Below are 24,217 nucleotides of genomic sequence, written 5' to 3'. Positions count from 1 at the left end.
AATCCCTGCTGTGGTCCTGGAGCTGCCGGGCAAGGGAAAGACGCAAAATGCGTATCCAAGCCCAATCGATTCCCCTCCTGCGATCCTCTCCTACCCCAAGCTGAAAAGAGCACCCAAAATAGGCATGTGACCTCCGTGAAGTGTTTCTTAATAGCAGCTGATGCCAAATGAGACCCTTCCTAATTCCTGATTTTCTCCAGTGGCTTCATTCATTCATTCATTCATTCATTCATTATGAGAGAGAGAGAGACGAAAATGCCTAGCATTTCTGCAGAAATGCCTTCGTTGCAAAACAGGCCAATTGTGGCTCGGTGTGGACTTAACTTTTGCACTTATTTTGCAGATTTGCTTCTGCTGACCAATTTCTGGTGCCATTGTTTCCATTTTGGTGTCCTGGACAGAGCTTTGCTGTTAACCAAAGGGTCTGTCTAGTCCAGGTTTTTTCCTCGTTCGAGCATGAAGCCAGGGCTACAGACGATCCTGGCAGTTTTCTTGGGATACTCTGGAAATGTGAAACCGGTTGCTTCTAAGCGGGGCGATTCCAGTTTGTGAAACAGGCATGTTCTTGGTTGAAGCTGTGTCGGAAGTAGAGGAGCCACCAGGAACAAGGTGGACTCTCTTCCCACCTGCCCCCCCTGCTGCCTTTAAGATTGGGGGTGGGGGGGATTTCTTTCCCTACTCCCGTCTTACTCCACTTCCCTCTCGGGCTCATTTCATCCGCCTCCGTCTCCCCATTGCTGGGTGCAAGTTCCTTGGGTGCCAGGGTGCCGCCTTCCTGGGGCAGCCGTCGGCTGACAGACGCGTCCAGAGGCAGCCGGGATTCCCCCAGCCCTCTTCCCTCATTCGGCTTTCTGGCCGGAGCCGGTGGGAACTTCCACGTTTCGCCTGGAATCTTGTGTAGACGGAATGAGCCCGTCGGCTGCGGGTGGGTCAAAGCGCAGCGCTTGCAAAGGGAAGAGGAACTGGGTTGGAATGAAATGGCCTGTTTTTAAGGGGCCACGTTTCCCCCCCCCCCCCACCTCCCTGCAAGTGTGTGTTGGGGTCGAAGTCAGGGGGTCTGGAGGGGAACGTTGCTGCCGAGCCCCCCCCCTCGAGCGTGGAGGCAGATGGAGAGCAGCGATGGGAGGAGCGAGCGGCCCCCTCATCCTGGGAGCCTCCGCCTGGCATGCTCTGCGCCTTGCTAGCCTCCCCCTTTCCTGGCACCCCCTCCGAGGAGCCTCTGCCGGGCTCTGAGGCACATTCATTTCCCTTAAAAAGGCAACGGGGAGCTTCTCCGCATCTGGTTGGGTCTCTGGAGGCGCCTCGTTCTTCTGGTGTGGCAGATGCTTTGCCTCACAGCTGGCAGGGAAATGGGCCGTGTGCCACCCAGGGCAGCCGAAGGACCCTCCCGGGGACGCTCGGAGGGGCAGCCAGGTTGCCGGCCCTGCAGGCAGAGGGGGGGCTGAGGCTGTAGGGCCCCTTCAGGTCAATTAAAGGGAAGTGGGGGGTCGGGTCAGGGCCCCCAAATGGACCCTGCCAGAGGGAGTCCATGTGTAAACGCCTGGATGAGAACTGGATTTGCCCCAGGACCGGGAGGAGGCATTTCAGCAGGCCTCAGAGGGCACATTTCATGCTGACCATTGTCTGCTGATATTCAGAGGGAGCGGAAAGTTGGCCAGAAACCCCCTAGCAGTGGACCAAGGAGCAGCGTCTTCTGCTGAGGAGCCTCTGGGGTGAACTGACACGTGTGGCGCATCAGATCCCAAGGCATGGAGGACAGGAATGGGTGGTTTGCCATTGGCTATTGCCCCCTTCTCCTCCCCCCGTTCTTTAGGGAGAAAGGACAATGTCCATGTTGGGCATAAACGTGTCTCAGGCCCTCATCCACCGTTTAGCATATTCTCCATTGGTCCCTGATGAGAACATCGGCTTCTGCCGTGCCAGGAATGGCTTCTCTTCCTCTCCATAGCACAACCGCTTCAATGGTGGCCCCCGGTTGCAGTCCAATCCCTTGCTGGCATCAATCCTTCCAGGCTGATCTCTGCCGTCTTCGGAGGGGTCGGCCGATGGCCAGTTCCCCCTCCCGTTCCGTGACTGGGCGCTTCAAAGCATCGATGCTTTCAAGGCAGAAGCCTTAGAAAGAGAGAAACCTCCCGGGAAACCCAGTCATTTCCCAGGTTAAGATCCTCCAGGGTAGCCTTTTTATAGTCAGTCAGAACAAGGTTTTCATTCAGCATGTGACAAAATATAAATTACTTGACAATCTCAGTCTCAGTAGCCATATAACCCTTTTGTTATGCTGAATTACACGCAAAATATGGTGTTAAAACTGCCATAAGAGAAAATATAGACCCAGTGGAAAGAAATGTATTTTAAATCAAATCAATTTACACCCAACATCTTTAAATAAAATTGGTGAGTTGGAAAAAATGTTACTTCCATCTTGGAGGGGTTTTTGGGTGTGGGTGGGGGTCACCATAAACCAGTATTTCTCAGCTTTAGCAACTTGAAGTTGTGTGGACTTCAATTCCCAGAATTCCCCAGGCAGTGCGTGCTGGCTGGAGAATCCTGGGAGTTGCATACATACCTTAAAAGGGGCAAAGGTTGAGAAACACAGCCATAGATTAGCACGGCTCTCTTCCTACAGGGTCTGCGGTACTCCCAGAGTAATTCTTTTGTCCCTTTTGCCGTTCAGCTTCTACGTGAAACCGCAAAGGACGGCCATTCCGAGTTCTGGAGTGGAATGACGCGTAAGAGAGAGAGCCAGTGGCCAGCAGCTCCGTTCTTCTCTGCATCTTAGAGCTGAGCTGCTCCTTTCTCCGTTCAACTTCCCTTGGAAGCAAAAGAGGGGGAACACTGGTAAAGGCCAGTCGGCGGGGTCCATCGTCCGGTGCCCATCAAGAGGGGGAGGTTAGGGAGCCAGGCAAGTGTCGCTCAGCCTTGGGTCTCCCTCCTCTCTTCTCCACCTGAGGCAGATCGGATGTCCTTCCAAGCAGAGGTGATGCCAGAGTCGCCTCCCGTGCCCTGCTGCCCAGGGCTGGGCCTTCCTTCCTTGGGCTCTGGCCCTCAGACTGCTGGATTTCACCCTGAGGTCAAGACCCCCAAAGCCTGGCATTCAAATTCTCCATGCCTGCTTGGGATTTGGGGGTTGAGGCAGTTTGCATTCTGCCCCGGGCTGCCCCAAGCTGACTGTGGGAAGCTAGCTACGGTCAGGGCTGTGGAGTCCTTGGATGGGAGACCACCAAGGAATCCCAGGGTGTAGCCTCGGCTGAAAAACTAAAAGTTGGCAGAAAGCATGGGCGAAGACCCCACCACCACAAATTGTGTGCCAAACGAGGACACCAGCTGCAAAGAGAAATGGAAAGCCGCGTGGTGTGGCACGGTTAGATAGCGACCCTCTGAAAAAGAGAACGATGCCAAGAACAATGTCTTGAGTGGCCAAGAGGAATTCCGCCCAAGCGGCATTTGTAGGCGCCAGCAATGGCAAATGACACGGGTGGGACTGGATTCAAGGAGCTCTTTGCACTCCGCAAAATAGGCGTTTTCTGAGAACAGCCACAATATACCCCAAACCGTCTCTCTGCCCAGGTGAGTTGCCATTTTGTTGGGTTGGGTGTTAATTGTGTTTATCGCAGATCAGGTGCTGGCTGTGTCGGGCTCCAACTGGGCAAAAGAAGGCAAAAGAGTTGCAAAGGGGAAACTTTCTCGATGGCAGGAAAGGCACAGATCTGACCCCCAGGTCCCAATCCACCCTCAGCCTTCCCAAACCGAGGGGACTCTCTAGGGTGCGTCCTCTTCCTTTCATGCTCCTCCCAAAGGGAGCTGCGGAAGGATAGCCGAGCAGCCTTCAACAACCTTGCCTCTGTGGGAGGCTTTCTCCCCGCATTGCCTGGTACCGCAACTCCCTCCTCCCTCCCTCCCTCCCTCCCTCCCTCCCTTCCTTCCTTCCCTTCCCTTCCCTTCCTCCCTCCCTCCCTCCTTTCCTTCCTTCCCTCCCTCCCTTTTTTCTCCCCCTTCCTTCCTTCCTCCCATCCCCTTCCCTTCCTTCCCACCCTTCTTCCTTCCTTCCTTCGTCCTTCCCGCTCTCCTCCCTCCCTTCCTTTCCTTCCTCCCATCTCCCTTCCTTCCTTCCTCCTTCCCTCTTCTTTCCTTCCTTCCCACCCTTCTTCCTCCTCCCTCCCTTTTTCCTTCCCTCCTCCCTTCCTCCCATTTCTTCCTTCCCACCTCCTTCCTTCCACCCTCCCCCTTCTTTCCTTCCTTCCTCCCCTCCCTTCCCCTCCCATCTCCCTTCTTCCTTTCCCTTCCTTCCCACCCTTCTTCCTTCCTTCCCCCTTCTTCCTCCTCCCTCCCTTTTTCCTTCCCTCTCTCCTCCCTCCCTCCCTCCTTTATTTCCTTCCTTCCCACCCTCCTTCCTTCCACCCTCCCCCCTTCTTTCCTTCCTTCCCTCCTTCCCCAACTGTGGCTTATAAGGACTTGCCCCTTGCTTGTTTATTAAAAGTGCAGCAAAGAAGGAGCGAATTCACGACTGAGGCGTTCCTTTTTTTTTTTTTTCACCGCTCACATTTTTCTTACAATTCACCGGGCTCTGTTCTGCTACCAGCCAAGGTCAATATACTGAAATAAAGCACCTTATATGGCTAGCATGCTACTCATTGGCCTTTTTAGGGTCTTGATTGGGGGAAGATCCGCCTCTGGGGTGTTATAATCTCCCTGGTATTTATACCGAAGGCTTCCCCACAGCCAGGTCCCCAGGAACGGAGTTCCCTTCTGCACTCGGTGAGTAAAGTGGACCGATTCTGCTCAGGGATGCGCTCTGTGCGTGTGTGTGTGTGTGTATGTGCATGTGTGTTTCCAGAGCTGAGAAGAGTCAGAGAGATTCCTCTAAGGGCTGCCTCTTAAAATTGTGGAAGCGGAAGTTGGATCCCATCTGGATTGAGAAAAAGCCATCAGGTCTCTGGTGTTTTCGATCAGGGCTCCCCAACCGTGGCCTCTTTAAGCCTTGGTGGACGTCAACTCCCAGAATTCCCCAGCCAGCTTTTCTGGGAGTTGAAGTCCGCCAAGGCTTAAAGTGGCCAGGGTTGGGGACCCCCGTTTTAGATCCTCTCAGACTCCCAGAGAATCTTTGCAAAGCCCCCAAACCCTGGTGAGCTATTGACCAAGAGACAGTTTTCAATCTTTGGGCAGGTCTCAGCTGCAGGAGGGGTGAGGGGCCCTGGCTTGCAGAATGAGGGAAGGGAGGACCGTTTGGGGGATCGGGAAAAGATGGATTTGGCCGTTTGGAAAGAAACTTGGGGGGGTGGGAATTGTGCAGCGTTTGGACGGCTATTTCTGGATATGCCATATAATTCAAGAGAGGCAGATCATGCGTTGTTCCGTTCCTACTTTCTCTCTCCCAACCGCTTTTTTGATTCCAGGACAGTAATACATTTGTATTATTATTATTATTATTTTACTGCCACTGAAATAAGTATCAGTTCCGAGGATCGGAACGTTTGTTCTTTTTTTTAACGTTACAAAACCCAGGATGTTGTGCCTGGATACGAAGAAGAATTGGAAGGAGGAGGGGCTGTTTTTGAAAAAAGGCAGAACTAGAAAACTTATTTCCATTTTTGGGAAAAGCTTTGGTGTGCACCTCATGTTTCTCTTCACTCTGGCCCAGACTGGAGCTGTCCTCCAGAACTGTTTTGTGATTCATGCGCTGAGCAGGGCTTGGATGGGTGGGAAGATCAGAGGTTGTGGCTGTCTACTGACAAGCTGCCCTGGTGCTAAAAAATAAAAATAAAAAAAGAGGATTGTTTAAATCAGGGCTCTTCAAACTTGGCAGGTTTAAGATTTGTGGACTTCAACTCCCAGATTTCTTCCTCCAGTCACGTTACCTCAGGAATTCTGGGAGTTGAAGCCCACAAGTCTTAAATTTGCCAAGCTTGGAGACTCTTGATCTCTTCTATCTCTTCTATCTCTTTCTCTCTATCCTACCTCTCTTTATCTGTTCTATCTATTCTATCTTTCTCTCCCTTTATTTATTCTACCTCTTTCTATCTATCTATCTATTCTACCTCTTTTTATCTATCTATTCCAGGGGTCTTCAACCTCAATAGCTTTAAGACTCGTGGACTTCAACTCCCAGAGTTCTTCCTCCAGTCATGTTAGCTCAGGAATTCTAGGAGTTGAAGTCCACAACTCTTAAAGCTGTCCAGTTTGAAGACCTTTGGATTAAATTCATCATGAAACCCCATTTTCTGGGGGTGGGAATTAGACAGGAAATCCTCCAAATCAGAGGTTCCCAACCCCCAGGACGCAGCCTGGTACTGGGCCGTGGCCTGTTCAGAACTGGGCCACGCAAGCAGGCCCAGGTGAGCACATGTGTGCAGCTCTGTTTACACAAGCAGTGGGCACTCATGTTCTCACACAAAGCTTGCCACTCACACAATAGAATAGAATAGAATAGAATAGAATAGAATAGAATAGAATAGAATAGAATAGAATAGAATTCTTTATTGGCCAAGTGTGATTGGACACCCATGGAATTTGTCTACTGTACAGAAGCTCTCAGTGTACATACAAACTACAAAGTGATAAATCATAAATCATAGGATACAAACAAAGAAGTGTTGAATCACAAGACACCAACAGGAGAAGATAATAGGAAAGATGAGAAGGATAACCGCAATACAGCCCGGCTACATGGGTGAATGTCCTTAGGCAAAAGACACTGTTGTGGGAATTAGGTGTTCAGCAGAATAATGGGGGGCGTGAGGGGGGATCTGTCTCTGTGTCTAGTTGTTTTGGCACGCAATGCCCCTATAGCAGCGTCCTGGGGGGGAGTTGAAACAGTTTATGTCCAGGATGTGGTTTGTGCAGCGTACAGATCCTCAATGGAAGGCAGGCTGGTTGCAATGGTTTTTCTAGGACTCCTAATTATCCGTTGAAGTTTGTACTTGTCCCATTCGGTTGCTGTATCAAATCAGAAAGTTATTGTGCTGTCCAGACAGTATATAGTAACTGGGAATTGAGATGGTTAAGTTAGAACTGGGAGCTGTCCCTTGTCTTTATATTCAGCTAGTAATTAAAGGAGAGAACTGTTATAGAAGTAGAAATGAGACAGACTCGATGATTCCTCTCTATCAGCAGATCCTTGATATAATGAGCAGATTTATTTATCTTTGATTTATTGGATTCCCCCCAACCCCCCCCATTTTGTACAAGAGCTCAAGAGCCTTCCAATTCACTTTTTCCCCGAGAAGAACCCTAGGGGGTACTATGGGTTGGGCTGCGTGAGTTATTTCAAAGAGCCATCTAGTGGCGGCAAAAACTTCTCCTTTTCCGTTTTATCCTACTGAAGTTTTCTTGGAATTTTTCCATGCGGTGAAATGCTCTTCTTGTACCAGCAGGATTTGGTCTCAGTTGGTCTCAGTCTCAGAGCAGCCAGAGGGCACCGCCAGGGCCGCCCCGTTAGCTTCTCTTGGCAGCCATCCTGAGTGCATTTGCCACAAATGCTCTTGTCCCCATCCGCTGCGAATTCTCCTCCCTTGGGATCCTTGGGATCCTTGGGCGCACTGGAAAGGATGAGCTGCAGCTACCAGTCAGGGCTTCTGGTTTGCCTCTCGAACAGCCGAAATCCAGTGAGGGAGAGCTGCTGAGCGGTCCGGAGGACGAGTTTGATAGGCGACAATAAAGGCAGCAGATGTCTATCTTTGGGGCCTTTGGGGCCTAAATAGAAAGGATTGATTGATTGACATATAAGGTTAGTTTGACAAGCAAGGCTCCCCTTAAAGAATCCAAGGAATTCTTCTTGTCCTTCCAGGTCCCCTGCACCACCTTCTGCCAAAGCCATGTGTGAAGAGGAGACAACAGCCTTGGTGTGCGACAATGGCTCTGGGCTCTGCAAGGCTGGCTTTGCTGGGGACGATGCGCCTCGCGCAGTCTTCCCCTCCATTGTGGGACGCCCACGTCACCAGGTGGGTATCTCAAGCCTCGATTCTGGACTCAGAAGGGGGGCAAAACCCGGGCCAAGGTGGGACCCAGAGCCTCAAGAAGGGCACTTCCTCTCCCGCTGGAAACAACCTTAGGATCTGGGTCCGACACCAGATGTGTTCAGGGAAAGAGGAGACGAAAAGCTACTAATTGAAACCTGAAAGGAAAGTGCGTCATGTGAGAACAAACAGGTCAACGTACCTGAAGTGCCGATGATGCAAACGTCACACACCTGGCGCACTTGGGCGTGTGGAACTTGCCATCGCCCTCAAAATACAACGTTGTCAAATGTCCGAAGAAAATTCAGTCTGAGTTGTTTTTTTTCAAGTGCAGAACTTTTAGCATTTACTATAGGAATAGGATCAGCCTGATCCTGAAGAAAGCAGACAGACACATGGGATCCTTACGAAGGGATTCAGACAGGATTAGGGCTAATCTTCTAGGGGCTCAGCGGCTGATAAGAAGGGCCAGGAAGGCGAGACACAGCAACGGGGACTGCATTGATGGTCCTCCCTCTGGCCAGCCAAGAGTGGCCTAGCTCCCCTGCAGGAGGTGAACGGGTACTATGGGAGACCGGTCAAAAAAAATGGGCCCCTGGAGAAGCCAGGAGGGTAAATGGTTCTCGGGGCCAAATGGCTCTCTCCCCGGGCAGGTGTCACTGACCCATAGGAAGAAGGAAGGGGTCCTGATCCTGCCCAGCTCAGCTACGATGACTCTCTAATTCTTGCCTGTGAGAAGGTTGAGCTGCCCTCTGAATGTTGGACAGCGCTTGCCCCTCTTCTGAGCCAAGGCTGGAGAAAAGGAAACGCTTCATCGAGGCTTGTAGTAGGTTCGGCTTCCGTTGCCTGCTTGCCCTTACCCGCTTCCGGCCTTCCCTTTCTAGGGCGTGATGGTGGGAATGGGCCAGAAAGACAGCTACGTGGGGGACGAGGCCCAAAGCAAGAGAGGAATCCTGACTCTGAAGTACCCCATCGAGCATGGCATCATCACCAACTGGGACGACATGGAGAAGGTGGGACTTTACTCCAAGGTCGCACCTGACCTTCCGGTCTTTAAGCAGGCATTCTGACCGGAAGCAGCTGGAGAGAATTCAGGCACCCTTCCTTATGCCATATTGACTTGTCTAGTGGAACTCAGTCAGCTGGTTCAAACCTCCCAGTTTCCAAGTAAATAAAATTTGAATTAATTGGAGACAGATGTGCACTTCATTAAATTCTCCCAGGGGGGGTGGGGAAAGGCTTCTGGGATGTAGGAAAGTAGGAATCTTTCATATCGGATGGACAAAGGACAACAATCCTTTATAAAATGTCATCGCCACCAATTCCCACTTAAATCTTTAGGGTTTTATTTTCTGTTTGTGCTTCAGGCCGGTTGGGCAGCCTGATCCAGCCACGCAATGAGTTGGGTGGGTGGTCCCAATCAGCGGAGGGCCAGCTGAACAGGCATGCCCATTGGTGGGAGGGTCCGCTGTGGTGGTGGGGGGTCCGGGGTGAAGTGGGTGTAATAAGGGAGCTGCGTCCAAGTGTTCTAGACCAGGGGTCTCCAACCTTGGCCACTTGAAGACTTGTGGACTTCAACTAGCTGGAGCATTCTGGGAGTTGAAGTCCACAAGTCTTCAAGTGGCCAAGGTTGAAGACCCCTGACTTAGACCTCCTGCTGCTGCAAAGGAAGCCCAGCAACACTGACTTTTTCTCTAGATCTGGCACCACTCCTTCTACAATGAGTTGCGAGTGGCCCCGGAGGAGCACCCCACGCTGCTCACAGAGGCACCTCTGAACCCCAAGGCAAACCGGGAGAAGATGACCCAGGTAAACCTTCCATCCCAAGGTTGCTGGGTGAAAGGGCAGATACGGGGGATGAAGCCACCGCACCTGCATCCTCATGACGCCACGAGGGCAGAAAGCCTGGTTCTGCTGCAAGCTGGTGTCACAGGCAGAACTTGAGATGTGCACAGCCACACAGCCACACACCCACCCCACCTGGAGCATTGGTCAGTGTGACTTGTGCAAAAGAGGATTTGGGAGACCCAGGAAGCAGGCAGGTCAGAAGCTGGGGAGGAGTCCCCTTGGACAAATCCTCTTCGTTTTCAAGAGAGTTACACAAAGGATTGAGCGAGAGAGCATGATTGATGACTCTGGGCTATGGACGTGTCCCATTGGAGAATATGAATTATGATACACCCAGAGGGATAGGGTGGAGCGGAAACCAGGGCCAAGGCTGACAATGAATGATGTGTCTCAGAGTCGGCTACACCCAGGCAGCGCCGGACATGTTAACTCCCAATCAATCCTTTGGAAGTTTTGGAAGTTTGTCTCGAGACTCAGGGTTTAATTGGGGGTAACTGCCGGAATCCTGACACCCCTGTTTTTAGATTCATAGAGAGTGCCCCTTGGGTTTTCCACAATGGTCCCCCACGCATGATTGAGCAAACCCTATTCTTGGTGATCTGATGCTCCAGTCTTGGTCCCGTTCCTGATTTTCGTTTTTGCTCCCCCAGATTATGTTTGAGACCTTTAATGTCCCGGCCATGTACGTTGCCATCCAGGCAGTCTTGTCTCTTTACGCATCTGGCCGAACCACCGGTGAGTGCCTCCGTCTTTATCTTCACCAGTTTGCATTTGGGTGGTTTTGTAGCATGCATGCATACATACATACATACATACATACATACCATTTAATTCATCAACAGACAGACAGACAGACAGACAGACAGACAGACAGACCATTTAATTCATCACCTTTCTACACCACCATCCCCTCTAAATCACTCTGCACGTAGAGCCGCAAGCACAAATCCAGACACAAGTCTTAAGAGCACTGCTGAAAGGGAAAACAAGGCTGCTTAAAGGAGCTGCGTTCTTCCCTGGGGCTGCCAGAACCTGGAAAAGCAGCTGCTTTAAAGGCTGGCTTGGAAGTGATCTGTGGGCATCTTTTTCCAGCTGCTTCAGTTTTCTGTGCAGGTACTTGGAGCGCGACAAGCGTTCTGGCCAGGCGCATTTAACCCCTTGGTTGGATTCTTTAGGTGGAGCTATAGAAGTCTGGCTTCATATAGCTGTATAAGCTTGTGCTGGAGATCAGTTCTTACTACGCTGGGCAGAGTCTCGGTGGCCCCTCCAGCTACCCTGGGCCCCCGTGAATGCTCCAAGGCAGGGGGTCTCCAAGCTTGGCAACTTTAAGCTGGCCGGGGGATTCTGGGAGTTGAAGTCTGCCAGGCTTAAAGTTGCCAAGCTTGGAGACCCCCTGCCCCAAGGGACCTCAGGCTAGGGAAGGGAGGCTGTGACGGCATCCTTCAGCCACACGCACCAATGGGCGTCTCTCTTGAAGTTTTACACACCCGGCTTTGGCTAGGAAGTGAGGAAGAAAGTAACTAATGTTTCCCTTTTTTAATTTCAAGGTATCGTCTTGGACTCTGGTGATGGTGTCACTCACAATGTGCCCATTTACGAAGGTTACGCTCTGCCACACGCAATTATGCGCCTGGATCTGGCTGGCCGGGACCTTACGGACTACCTCATGAAGATCCTCACCGAGAGAGGCTACTCCTTTGTCACCACCGGTAAGGGGGAATTGGGCCTCTCGGGCTCTGCAGTGACGGGAGGACGGACTCTATTAGTATTTCTTTCTCTGCCCAGGAGGAAAAGGACTCTTCTTTTAGGGAACCCTCCAGTCTCTTCTTAAAAACCTCCAGTGATGGAGCCCCCACAACTTCTGGTGGCCAGCTGTCCCACCGGTTAATTGTCCTCACTGTCAGGAAGTGCCTCCTTAATTCCAGGTTGCTTCTCCCTTCCATCAGTGTCCAGTCACTGTTTCTTGCCCTGCCCCTCCGGAGCTTTGGAGGTGGGGATTAGTGCAGGGCATATAACTCGGAGGGGCCTCTGTCTGTTCGTACATGCTTCACCCCTGCATGTTCAGGGCCCCGCTGGGGGCTGCTGCAGGAGCAACGGGCCTGTGTCTTCCACAGCGGAAAGAGAAATTGTGCGGGACATCAAGGAGAAGTTGTGCTACGTCGCCCTGGATTTTGAGAATGAGATGGCAACGGCGGCTTCCTCGTCATCCCTGGAGAAAAGCTACGAGCTGCCTGATGGACAGGTCATCACCATCGGCAACGAGCGCTTCCGTTGCCCCGAAACCCTCTTTCAGCCCTCGTTCATAGGTCCGTCTCTCCAGGGGGGCGGGTGGGGGGGAATCAAGGACAAAGCAACTCGCTGTGAATAAAGAACGGATGGAAAACCATAAACTCCTCTGCAGTGAAACTGTAGGAAACCCTAAAGCAGAGGTCTCCAAACTTGGCCACTTTAAGACTTGTGGACTTCAACTCCCAGAATTCTTGGAGTTGAAGTCCACAAGTCTTAAAGTGGCCAAGTTTGGGATTCTGGGAGTTGAAGTCCACAAGTCTTAAAGTGGCCAAGTTTGGGATTCTGGGAGTTGAAGTCCACAAGTCTTAAAGTGGCCAAGTTTGGGATTCTGGGAGTTGAAGTCCACAAGTCTTAAAGTGGCCAAGTTTGGGATTCTGGGAGTTGAAGTCCACAAGTCTTAAAGTGGCCAAGTTTGGGATTCTGGGAGTTGAAGTCCACAAGTCTTAAGGTGGCCAAGTTTGGGGACCCCTGCCCTAAAGTCTTGGTTTCAGTGAGGCTAGCAATTACATGCCAGTTAGCAATAACAAATAGCTTTTGTTTTTCTGTTGTAAGTGCTGGTCAAAAAAAGCCAGCATGGCAACCACAGTGGTGGAATCAAAGCCCGGCCTCTTTTTAGATGCATCGCATAGGCCCATTACTACCTGAACACGAGCACTGGACATGGGAGGGATCACTCACCTTTCCCAAAGATGTTCTGCGGAAAGAAATTGTGCCCGATAGTAGTATTTGGGGTAGCGACAGTGATCAACCAAGGTGAACTTTGTGCAGAATCCATCCTTCCAGCTAGAGATGGGATTCTGGGCCAATTCTGAAATGCTCACTGGGTCTCTGACCTTGCACTCTCTCCCCAGGCATGGAATCGGCTGGTATCCATGAGACGACATACAATTCCATCATGAAATGTGACATCGACATTCGCAAGGACCTCTATGCCAACAATGTTCTCTCCGGAGGCACCACTATGTATCCTGGCATTGCAGACAGAATGCAAAAGGAAATCACCGCCTTGGCTCCCAGCACAATGAAGATCAAGGCAAGTCTGCTTACTTTGGGGGTCTCCAACTCCTGGGGCGGGGCCAACTACAGGGCAGCGACCGGGGGTAGGATTCAAATTTGTTAACAACCAGTTCTGTGGGCGTGGCTTAGGTGGTGGGCGTGGCTTGGTGGTCATGTGACTGGCTGGGTGTGGCCAACTCAACATCACTCACATCGAGGCACGCATCTCCTCACCTGGCCACTCATGACTGTGGGGATGCTGCAACAGTCATAAGTGTGAAAAACGGTCATAAGTCACTTTTTTCAGTGCCATTGTAACTTTGAATGGTCACTCCACACAAGCAAAGTACCAGCAAAGGAGGGGAAAATAACTCCAGAGATGTTCCAGAGACAGGAAGTAAGCAACACCAGAATGTTTCCTTCCTGCCTCCCTTACAGGATTAGCCCAGTAATTTCTTCTAAGAACCGGTTCTCCCAACTACTAAGAATTACAACCAGTTCTAATGAATAGGTGTGAACCGGTAGAATCCCACCCCATTCAGAACTGGGCTGCACGAGTGGCAGTCAAGCACTCTCAGCTCCATTTGTACAAGCAGCTGGCACTCATGCACAGGTTGCACAGACGGAGCTTCACACGCGCACACGAGGGCTCACTGCTTGAGCAAATGGAGCTATGCACGGGAGAGCATACACCTGCCGCTCACACTGAACCACTTCCTCTTCCCCACCCCTAGCAAAGCTAGAAAGGTTGGGGACCCCTGGTTGAGCCCATCGGCCACCTCTAGGGGTTGTGCAACCTCAGAGAACAGAGATCAGTTCTGTGTACTTGGGGTAACTGCCAGCAGCTGTGGCAAGAGAGAATCCATAAAACTATGGGAGAATTTGGTTGGGAGCCTCCCAGAGTTGGTCACAAGATGGGCAGCTGTATAAATGTTTGAAATTAAATAAACAAGCCAACAAAAATGTCTTGTTCCTGTGCGCAGATGATTGATCCAACTCTCTTGAATTTAGGACCCATTGATGCGGATTTTTAGGATTCTGCACATTTAGGAAAAATCAAATGCAGCATCCTAAACTATAAACGTTGGACAGATATTGCATAATATACATATACCAAGCATTATGTTGTGGGGGTGAGTTTTACGGCTGTTCAAGTTAGAATTGGCTGTTTTTGCTTAATCCTGCCTCTTTCCGATTCCACTGTCAAGTGACCAGTAAATGGATCTCCGTGTTTTCTAGTCTCATGGAAGGAAGCTCTCTCTCCTGCTAACATCTACAAACCAAGCTAGGATTAAGAATTAAGATGGAAGATCAGAATCTAGTTCAAATGTGGTTTCTTTCTTTCTTTCTTTCTTTCTTTCTTTCTTTCTTTCTTTCTTTCTTTCTTTCTTTCTTTCTTTCTATCTTTCTTTCTTTCTTTCTTTTCCTTCCTTCCTTCCTTCCTTCCTTCCTTCCTTCCTTCCTTCCTTCCTTCCTTCCTTCCTTCCTTCCTTCCTTCCTTCCTTCCTTCCTTCCTTCCTTCCTTCCTTCCTTCCTTCCTTCCTCTTTCTTTTCCTTCCTTCCTTCCTTCCTTCCTTCCTTCCTTCCTTCCTTCCTTCCTTCCTTCCTTCCTTCCTTTTCTCCCTCTTTTACATGGCATTCATACCTTTTGTAGGACAGCTGTTCTCATGGATCTGGGTTTCTCTACCCCTGAAACGTGAGATCTGTATTCTTCTTGCTCACTCGTAACCGCTTTGGAAATCTTTCCACAGATCATTGCTCCTCCTGAGCGCAAATATTCTGTTTGGATTGGAGGCTCCATTCTGGCCTCTCTCTCCACCTTCCAGCAAATGTGGATAAGCAAACCAGAATATGACGAAGCCGGCCCTTCAATTGTACACCGGAAGTGCTTCTAAAGACCCAGACCGGATTATTCTCAAGCCAGAAGACTCCTCCCTTCTTCCTTTGCATTGAGTTCTGCATTGAACCTTGCAAGTAGCATTAAACACTGTTTTTCAAGCCATGTGGTCTCTGTATTTTTTCTGCCGTTTTCATTTTAGCTGCTTTCAATAAATATCTTAGTGCTTTATCATATCCCAGCCATCCTCAATGTCCGACCACAAGGGAGCCCCAAATTTATGTCTTTAAGCAAAACGTTTGTTGCATGAATTTTGCCCCAATTTCATGCTATTGTTGTTAAGTGAAACATGCAGTTGTTAAATTAGAAATGCAGTTGTTAAGCAAATTTGGTTTCCTCATTGACTTTCCTTGTCAGACAGTCGCAAATGGGGACCACATCACCCTGGGACGCTGCAACCATCACTACTATGAGTCAGCCAGTAAAGACATGGTTTTCCATCTTCCCCAGGCCAGGGCGATGAGAAATCAGTGATTCCTTTTCCAATTTGACCCTTGGCTGGAGGAATGCAGGGTGGTGCCCCTCACCCCATTTGGCCCCTGGCTTTTCTCCATCTGGCCGGAGGCAGCCGTGGTGTCAACTCAAAAAACATTTTATAAACACATTTTATAGTTGACAACAGAAAGAAGCCGGGGAGTTTCAAACAGCAGGCGGCAGTGTGGAATTCAAAGTACCTTCCCTTCATATTTTCTTCAAAGACTGACTAGATGACTGAAGCTTCTGCATGCAAAAATCTAATTGGAGAGCAGGATTGATGACTCTTGGCTATGGACGTGTTTCGTTGGATGATACACCCGGGGGGGGGGGAAGAGCAGGATCAAGGGTGACAGTGAATTACGTATCTCAAAGTCGGCTACGCCCAGGTTAGTGCCGGACGTAGAAAGGTAGCTTCAAATAAATCCTCTTTAGTTTGGGGAGTGTGGCTCGAGGCTCAGGATTGAAGTGGAGTAACTGCGGGAATCCTGAGATGTGGCCTCACTCTGGAGGGGTCAAGCCAGGAGAGACCTCGGCGGAACAGGGTGTGGGGTCCCCCTCCCCCCCAAGGAGCCTCTTGCAGCCCCCTGCTGCTGGCTGAGCTTTTGTGTCTCCACCCCCCCCCACCCCCCCACTCTTAATTTGGAGCACAAAGAATGGGGGATTCTCTGTACAAATGGACTCCAAGGTCAATCTATCAAAAATTATTTATTAAAATATTAACAAAGGCTTCAGTATAAAACTTAATTTATCATCATATACACTGGTAAAAAAACCCGGCAAATATTTATTAAATTATTAATAAATATATACATTAAATATTATCACACACTAGAGGTGGCCTTCAGCCGATGCTGACCAGTTCTGGAGAACTGGGAGCGGAAACTTTAAGTAGTTGGGAGAACCGGCCAATCCCATCTCTGACTGGCCCCGCCAACCCCATCTCTTCTCTGCCTCCCATCGAGTCCCAGCTGATCAGCTGGGTTTCCTTTGGTTGCCCTGCACAGGAGGACAGAGCTGGAAAGCAGGTTAGTGGGGTGGGGAGGGAAGGGAAGGGGGATTTTGCAATATATCCTTCCCCTGCCACGCCCACCAAGCCTCGCCCACAGAACCTGTAGCAAAAAAGTTGAATCCCACCAATGACACCCCCCCCCTCAGTTTGCAGTAAGACTTTCCAGCCAAAGAAAAGGTCCCCGACAATGGAGACGTCCTGCGTTGTTGCTTTGCCTGGCCAAGAGATCCGGGAGCCTGGCGAAGTCTGGAGTCTCGGTCCACTAGCTGGTGAGGCTGTAATCCACGATGACCCGAGGGCCCCCAGGCTGCTTGGTCATGGCAACGGCCTCGTCATTCTGGCTGGAGGTGCAGATGAACCATTCTGGGCACTCGGCGGATTCGAACCGGGTGTGCTTCCCGTTCTCAATTTTGTAGAAAAGGAAACGGCCCAGCTGAGATTTGTCCAGGTTCCCTTGGATGGTGGCTTCCTGCAGGAGGAAGAAACCTGGGTTAATGCTCGGAGTGCAGCCCGGGAGGAGTGGATGGTCTACATTGGGGCCTATACCGAGGGTGGTGGGCTTGCTGTAGCCCAGGGCTCGCCCACCTTGGCCACTTCAAGCCTGGCGGACTTCAACTCCCAGAATTGAAACTCCCACCATGCCACACCCACCGCGCCACGATCACAGAACCGGGAGCAAAAGCAATGTCGAATCCCACCCCTGCGACGGAGCAACTGACCTCCAACTGCAGCACCGGCTGTCCATCTTTCGATACGCAAGAAATATAAAACCTCCCCCTCTGGATGCTCAAGACCACAGGGACCTTTGGAGTTCCAGCCTCGATTTTGGGACGATACACAGACATCTTTAACTTCACTGAAAAAAAATAAAAATAAAGCCAGTGGTGAAAATTACCGCTTTCTGTTTGGCTGGACCCAGAGAACTGGGTTGCCCCCCTAATTCAGCCTGGCAGGGGAGAGGTAGCCACTGGGCTTCACCTGCTTGTTCCATGTTGAGGCCCTGAAGGTGCATGGCCACCAACTGTGCCGGCTCCTTGAAGACGAAGGACTTGTGGTCAGTATCTTGGATGTTGTAGACGATATTCTTCCAGAAGTGATAGATGGAACTGGTGGCTTCGGTGGAGCTGCTGATGTCGAAAGTGACCGGTTCTGAATAGGGGAAAACATTCTCGTTTGATTTATTCCGTTTCCCCCCTTAAGGCAACTGTTGATGTTGCCACCACCGAATCGCCCGCAAGTTCAGCCCAAAGGACTTTGGAGATTCTGCCCTCCTCCAAGAGCGGCTGAGCCTGCTAGCCTTAAAATTGGTAGTAAGGCGATGGAGAGGACAAGTTCGGGGAAAGCTCTCACTTCACTCTCGTAGTTTAAGTAGAATTATTCCTCCACAAGATAGATAAGTTTTCTAACCCTCTAGAAGATTGTTGAAACAAAATCCTAAGCGTTCAGCTGTCAGATACTTTTTCCTAACACTCACTCGTTTTACAAGCTGAATCTACGTGGTCCACGATAACTATCATTACAGTCGCTGGAGCAACCCTTAACAGGCTGTATTTTCTCGGCCTTGCTGCCCTTTGGTATAAAGAGCAACAGGGCAAAGACAGCGTGAGCTTCCGTGCTCCAAATTGGGATCTCGTAGTTGTCCTACTGCTTGTTTGCTCTGAGAGATAACAGTCCGCTGGAAGGGATTTCTTACAGCCACAAAACACTGAGTGGGCGTTTGATGATTGCAACTCTACCTAAGATTGTGCTTAGAATGTCCAACAGATCCTCATCCGAGAAGAGCCTGGCAGGACACTTCCTCAGGGTCTCACTCGCAATGACAATCAGCACCGCCTTCCTGAAGCTCTTCAGGGGCTCATTCTTGGTCGCTGCTACCTGGATATCCACCTTGCTGGTTTGGAAGGCTTTCTGTGGCAAGAGAGAAATGAGCGGGAGATTTTTAAAATCAAAGTTTTCTCCCTTCAAAGGAACAGGAGCCAAGTTCTTTCCCAGCCAACTTCCTTCAAACCTTCCTTCAAACCAGGGAGATAAAATACAGCTATCATTTTTATAAACTCGGTGATCTATATTTAATACACACACACACACACACACACACACACATTAGACCCATTAAGGTCTATTGTTCATAGACAATAAATATGGTAGCAAGTTAAAAAAGGAAGATCATGACTGCAAGGCCTTCAGCTGAAGCCTGGCCACCCAAACCCAGCATGCGGCCGATTCACACTTTCAGAAAGTTAGGTCCCTGATTGTGATGGATTGTGGCTTTCAGGCAATAAGACAAGATGGCTGAAATGGCCACAAGGAATAGGATGCCATTCATGGGCTCCCTATTGGTGGGGGGGCTAGACTCATTTGCATCTTTTGGGGCAAGTTATCGGGGATCCTAGCGATGGGGGATTTTTGACCATACTTGGAATGTGAAAAATAGCCAGTCATGTTCCCGAGATGCTGAGTCTAATCTTGGCCTGAGCTCTTTCCTCCTCCCATCCTTCAGGAACAGGGAGAGGCTGGGAAAGAGGCTGGTCCATCACATTGAAAAGCTACAGCTGAGCTCCAGATACTCCTTGGAGTACAAAGTGGCTTGGAAATGCCCAGGTTTGCAGTTCCAGCCGAATGCTGACGAAGGACCTGCCAAAAGTCCTTGTCTGAGCAGAGGAGCTTCTTCTGTTCCAGAAGAAGATGGTCAAGCAACTTACCGTTGTCAGGTACGGCTGGTCTACTGCACAGAACTGCATCTTGCTGGGGCTGTGAAGCACAGGAAAGGAAAGTGAGTCAGCGACTTTCCCCTTCTTCCTGACAGTCAATTTATCACGGTTAGCGCAGAAGGGCCCCTGGAGCCAGAGATTACACCCACGTTCATTGAAGGGTGTCTTTCATCTGGCTTCTCAGAAGAGACCTTTGCTTGTTATCTAGAGCAAACATGAAAAGGCAAACACAGAGACAGACAATTCAGGGTAAACTTAGTACCTGCAGAAAAAGGCTGGCGGATTTCTTCCCGATCTCTTCTCCTCTTCAAATTGGCTTCTGGTCTCCTGGGGAAACCCTTTATATCCGTTGTGCAGCTGGTGAAGGGGAAGTTTCTCTGTTTCTAAGAACAGGATGCGGTCAATTGTTGATTGTGAAAAATGGAGAAATCCTTAAAAACAATAGAACTTTGCATAAAGACATCTGGGAAATTATTGAAAGCAATGGTGCGTGTTTGGATATTCTGTGTGAACTGCAGGAAAATTATGACTTCATTGCCAAGGCCCAACCCATGCTGAGTCTTGCCAGCTCAACATAATCAGAGGTGCCTCTGGGCCTTTGCAAGCAGCAGATTACCAGGGCATCCAGCTCAGCAGCTTCTGCCTTCACTCCTCCATTGCTGGAGGTGGCCCGTAAGAGGTGCTCAGTTGCAGGTGTGCAGCCATTGAAGAGTTCCCTGGCCTGTGGGACATTACCCACATCACCGCTGAAAGAGCCTGTTGACTGCCAAAGTGCTGTTGCCATCCGTGAAGGCCGTTGTATTATTCCGTAGTACCCACACCATGCTGGGATCAATTGTAGGCAGAGGCTGCATTGGGTGAACCTCGTGCAGTAGAATTTAACTTTGCTTGAATCAGGTGGGAGGTTTTTGTCTTTGTTTGTCCTGACCCCATTCCTGGAATTGCTCACAGGAATGAAACATGCTCCCAATTGATTACAATACTCCTAGATTACTTGCCAGATGCAGGGGTGGGATTCTACCAGTTCGCACCTATTCGCTAGAACTGGTTGTTAACATTCTAAGCAGTTCGGAGAACCAGTTGTTAGAAGAAATTACTGGCCTAATCCTGTAAGGAAGGCAGGAAGGAAACATTCTGGTGTTGCTTACAGAAACTGCCTCTCCGTTAACCCTTATTACATTATTAGCAGGACTAGACTTCCTGTCTCAGGAACTTCTCTGGAGTTTTTTTTCCTCTCCTTTGCTGGTACTTTGCTTGTGTGGAGGGACCATTCAAAGTTACAATGGCACTGAAAAAAATGACTTAGGACCATTTTTCACACTTATGACTGTTGCAGCATCCCCACATTCACGAGAGGCCAGGCGAGGAGATGCGTGCCTTGATGTGAGTGATGTTGAGTTGGCCACGCCCAGCCAATAACATGACCACCAAGCCATGTCCACCGCCTAAGCGACACCCACAGAATTGGTTGTTAAAAAATTTGAATCCCACCCCTGGCCAGATGGTGGCCTCCTTTGTGGAAATACTGGTGGGACTGTCGTTGGATTCATCAACCAAGACTGAGGGATGGAACGTGAAGTCCAATCACTGTCCCAGATTACACCTTTTGCAACGGATCCACCACTCCTGTAAAAAGAGTAATTAGGTTGTGGTGAAATTGCACTGCTAGGTTGAGGCTTTTGTCTCCAAAGTAAAATTCCCATGTGGGAGTCAACAGCACAACGTGGCCCCGAATCCCTTTCGGAGGGAAATGGGACGTTCAAATAATATGAAAGATAAACAAGCCAGCAAGCAAACGACAGGAGTTTTAAAGGCTAAGACAGGTGCCATCATTCTTTTTGGCTTCATGTTTAGGGTGATTTTCAAGTGGGGAAAAAAATCTGAAATCTAATTGCAAAAGTACATTTATGCAACTAGCAAACAGAGGGAGGAGATGGGGCAGCCCCCCGACGCTTGGTTGGAGCCCCTCAGGGCTTCTTCTCCCGCCTGGGAGACTTTCCCTTCTGCTTGACCAGCTGCCCTCCAGTCCTGGGCTTCTCTGGGTCAAAGGTCTCACCATCAGGAGCCGAGCTTGGGGCGGAAGCTGTTAGTCGAGCTGGCATCGTCTTTGGGCATTCCCAGGTTGAGTCTTGTGGTGGCGTCACTCGCTTGTGGTTTTGATAGGAAGTGGATCTCTGCTGAGTCACTGCTGTTGCTTGGCTTCTTTCCTCGGTGGATTTCCTCTTGGGACCAGCCACTCCCCAATGTTGGCTCCAGGCCCTCTTCCACCTCCACCTGAGCAAAGGCCTCCAGTGTCAGACCCCTCCTTTGCCAGTGCTCTTTTAAGGACACCTGGCTTGTCAATCTAAGGGAATGCCCCACCCCCTCCCTCCCTCCCTCCCTCCCTCTCTCTCTCATGACGTGAGGGGAAGAGGAAGAGGAAATGTGCATGTGAGAGAATGCACACTTTTGGCTATGAACTGTCGCCCTATGAATAATGGCTATTGCTTCTTAACATGCTTTCATCATCAAATTTCCCAGCGTAATAATAGAGTTTAGAAATGTTCTGGTTGAATATTTCTAAATCAAAGGCAGGTAGGAAGATTAGACACACCTGAGCGGCATCCTTTTCTTCAGACTCATTTGACTTCAAAACTGACTGAAAGATGAGACGAGGGCATAGATGAGGAACTCATGAAATTTGCATTAATCTGACATTAACCTGGCAGGAACAGCCAACACCCAGAAGACGGCCTTAAGGTACAGGGGGGTCTCCAAACCCTTCCAGACTCCCTCCCCCGCCCCACCACCCAGCCAGAGCTGATGAAGCTTCTTGGATAAGAAGCAACACGTCTTCTTGTTCTTCAAGGAAAAACACAGCCCAGTTGCCATTTGAAAAAGCACCTTGAGACGACCATCACCTGGAGGACTGAGAATTTCCATAGGTGTCCCAAAGAGGCAACTGGACTTTCTGGTTTTTCTTTGAAGACGTTTTGCTTCCCATCCAAGAAGCTTCTTCAGCTCTGACTGGATGGGGGGCAATGGAAGGATTTATGATTCCTTGCAGACAGCTGGTCATTTGCATCCTTTTAGCCTTTAGTCTTCCAAAAAAAAAAAAAAACCAGAAAGTCCAGTTGCCTCTTGAAAAAGCACCTCTGGGACACGTATCACCTGGAGGACTGAGAATCTCCATAAACAATTTCCATAGATGTTTTATGCTTAGGCAAGAAGAAACAAAGGCACAGGTATAAGAAGGGGTGCTCCTTGGCTCAATAGCAGTAATTGGGAGAGGGATCTGGGAATCCTAACGGACAATCAGATATGAGCCAGCCGTGTGTTGCTGCAGCGGCCAAAAAAGATATTGCAGTCTTGAACGGCGTCAACAGGTGGATGGAATCAAGATCACAAGAAGTCGCAGTAACACTTTACACTGCACTAGTGAGGCCATTCGTGGAACACATCGCTCAGTTTTGCACACCACAATACCAAAAAGATGCTGAGACTCTAGAAAGAGTGCAGAGAAGAGCAACCAGGATGTCTGGGGGGCCAAAGGCTGAAACAGACGATGGACGGTTGCAGGAACTGGGGGTATCCAGTCTAACGAAGAGACGGTTTAGAGGAGACACGAAAGCCACCTTCCACTACTTGAGGGAAGGTTGGCTTACTCTCCAAAGCAGCCGAGGGCAGGACAAGAAGCCGCGGGGGGAAGCTTATCAAAGAGAGATCCAGCCTAGAAATAAGCAGGAATTTCCTGACAGCGAGAACCATTAATCCGTGGGACGTCTTGCCTCCTGGAGCTGTTGGTGCTGCTCCACCACCACTGGTCTTTAAGAAAAGATTGGACAACAACCTCACAATGATGGCATTCCCAGAATTCCTCTCCAGTCAGGTTAACTCAGGAATTCTGGGAGTTGAAGTCCACAAATCTTAAACTTGCCAAGTTTGAAGACCTTTGGTGTAGGGTCTGCTACTTGAGCCTCCCTCCAATCCTATGAATCTAGGAATGATCAATGTGGTGTGTCCATAAAACTGCCATGATTTGTTGTTAGTGGGGAAATCACGACTTTAATGCCAGAAGATCTAAAGGCAACTGGTCTAAGTATGTGTTCTGACCCAAACCCTTGTCCAATAAAACCAACACGAACCAAAGGGAACAGAAACCTTTTAACGAGTCTTACGAATCCCCGGTTAAAAGGCTGCTGCAAACTAATTAACTTTGATGAGCACAAGCCTTGCCAGAACTGTGCGAGGCTGCCAAGAAAAACAGATAAGGTTATCTAGAAATATTTTACAACACAAGAGTCTTCAAATACCAACTAAGATACTGCAATGTCCATGAGGCTCGAGTTTCAAAACGTCTTTGCTTCCTGCAAAGAACGTCCGATTCACAGCTGGCTTTTATCTTCTTGAAGGAGGGGCCATCACCTTGCAGCCTTACTCCTGAGTTGCCCGTGCTGCTGCAGCTGTTCTTTCCTGCGAGCAGCCCTGCGCACACCAGCACTTGGCACAGGCTCCTTGGGAACCTCCTCATCCCTCCTGCCAGCCCCCACAATCTCTGAAGGCGGCTGCCTCTGAGTCCTCGCTCTCTTCAGCCGTCCGCACCTGCTGCCGGCTAACCACAACAGTATGAGACAAAAGGAAAGTTACAAGTTGTGACGGAAAAAAAAGATGTTGTAAGGCACATTTATGCTGTGGTTAGGTTTAAACATACAGTAAACTGGGGGGGAAAAAAATCAAGATTTGATCCCTGGGCAGTAATGCAGAACTACATAAAAACTCCAACTCTGCTCCCATCTAATAGTTTTAGGATTATTGCAGCTTAGATGTATGTATTAGTATTTTCCTTTCTTTCTTTCTTTTCCTTTTTTTTTTTTTTTGGTCTTCAAGGAAGCTTTGATCTTTTCTCAGGCCCTGTTTCCGGATGTGGTTTCCTCCTAGTGCTGAGGGGGAAGCCTGCCCCAACGTCACCAGCTGGTCTTGTGATTGTGCCACAACTAGTAACCGAGGTGCTCTGAACTCCTAGGCCAAAGTGGCTGTTTCCAGAGGTAGCCGCCTTTTG

General features: G+C 49.7%; 2 protein-coding genes across 3 annotated transcripts; one reads left to right on the top strand and one right to left on the bottom strand.

The window, feature by feature from the left end:
- The first annotated feature begins 4,722 nt into the window (after positions 1-4,722).
- Positions 4,723-15,087, top strand: LOC113445871 (actin gamma 2, smooth muscle). The gene is made up of 9 exons (XM_087938793.1): positions 4,723-4,755; positions 7,784-7,937; positions 8,837-8,965; positions 9,651-9,761; positions 10,451-10,535; positions 11,348-11,509; positions 11,915-12,106; positions 12,941-13,122; positions 14,837-15,087. Exons 2-9 carry the CDS (start codon positions 7,812-7,814, stop codon positions 14,978-14,980), a joined length of 1,131 nt encoding a protein of 376 aa, XP_087794919.1. The 5' UTR covers positions 4,723-4,755; positions 7,784-7,811; the 3' UTR covers positions 14,981-15,087.
- Positions 15,088-16,149: 1,062 nt separating this feature from the next.
- LOC113445875 (interleukin-1 beta) lies at positions 16,150-21,535 on the bottom strand. Of its 2 annotated transcripts, XM_026715265.2 has the most exons (7): positions 21,236-21,535; positions 19,442-20,805; positions 19,171-19,219; positions 18,205-18,376; positions 17,447-17,617; positions 17,188-17,324; positions 16,150-16,937 (listed from the first exon to the last, which is right to left on the bottom strand). In XM_026715265.2, exons 3-7 carry the CDS (start codon positions 19,207-19,209, stop codon positions 16,731-16,733), a joined length of 726 nt encoding a protein of 241 aa, XP_026571050.1. In that variant the 5' UTR covers positions 19,210-19,219; positions 19,442-20,805; positions 21,236-21,535; the 3' UTR covers positions 16,150-16,730. The 2 variants fall into 2 exon arrangements, with proteins under 2 accessions (XP_026571050.1, XP_087794915.1); XM_087938789.1 differs by lacking the exons at positions 19,442-20,805; positions 21,236-21,535 and having other exon boundaries at positions 19,171-19,347.
- Positions 21,536-24,217: the final 2,682 nt, after the last annotated feature.

This window comes from Pseudonaja textilis, chromosome 9 (assembly GCF_049901715.1).
Source record: "Pseudonaja textilis isolate UNSWEBS1 chromosome 9, rPseTex1.2, whole genome shotgun sequence".
In the NCBI taxonomy this organism is placed as follows: Eukaryota; Metazoa; Chordata; class Lepidosauria; order Squamata; family Elapidae; genus Pseudonaja; species Pseudonaja textilis.
Note: the sequence above shows the minus strand (reverse complement) of the source record. Positions and strands in the feature narration are given on the sequence as shown.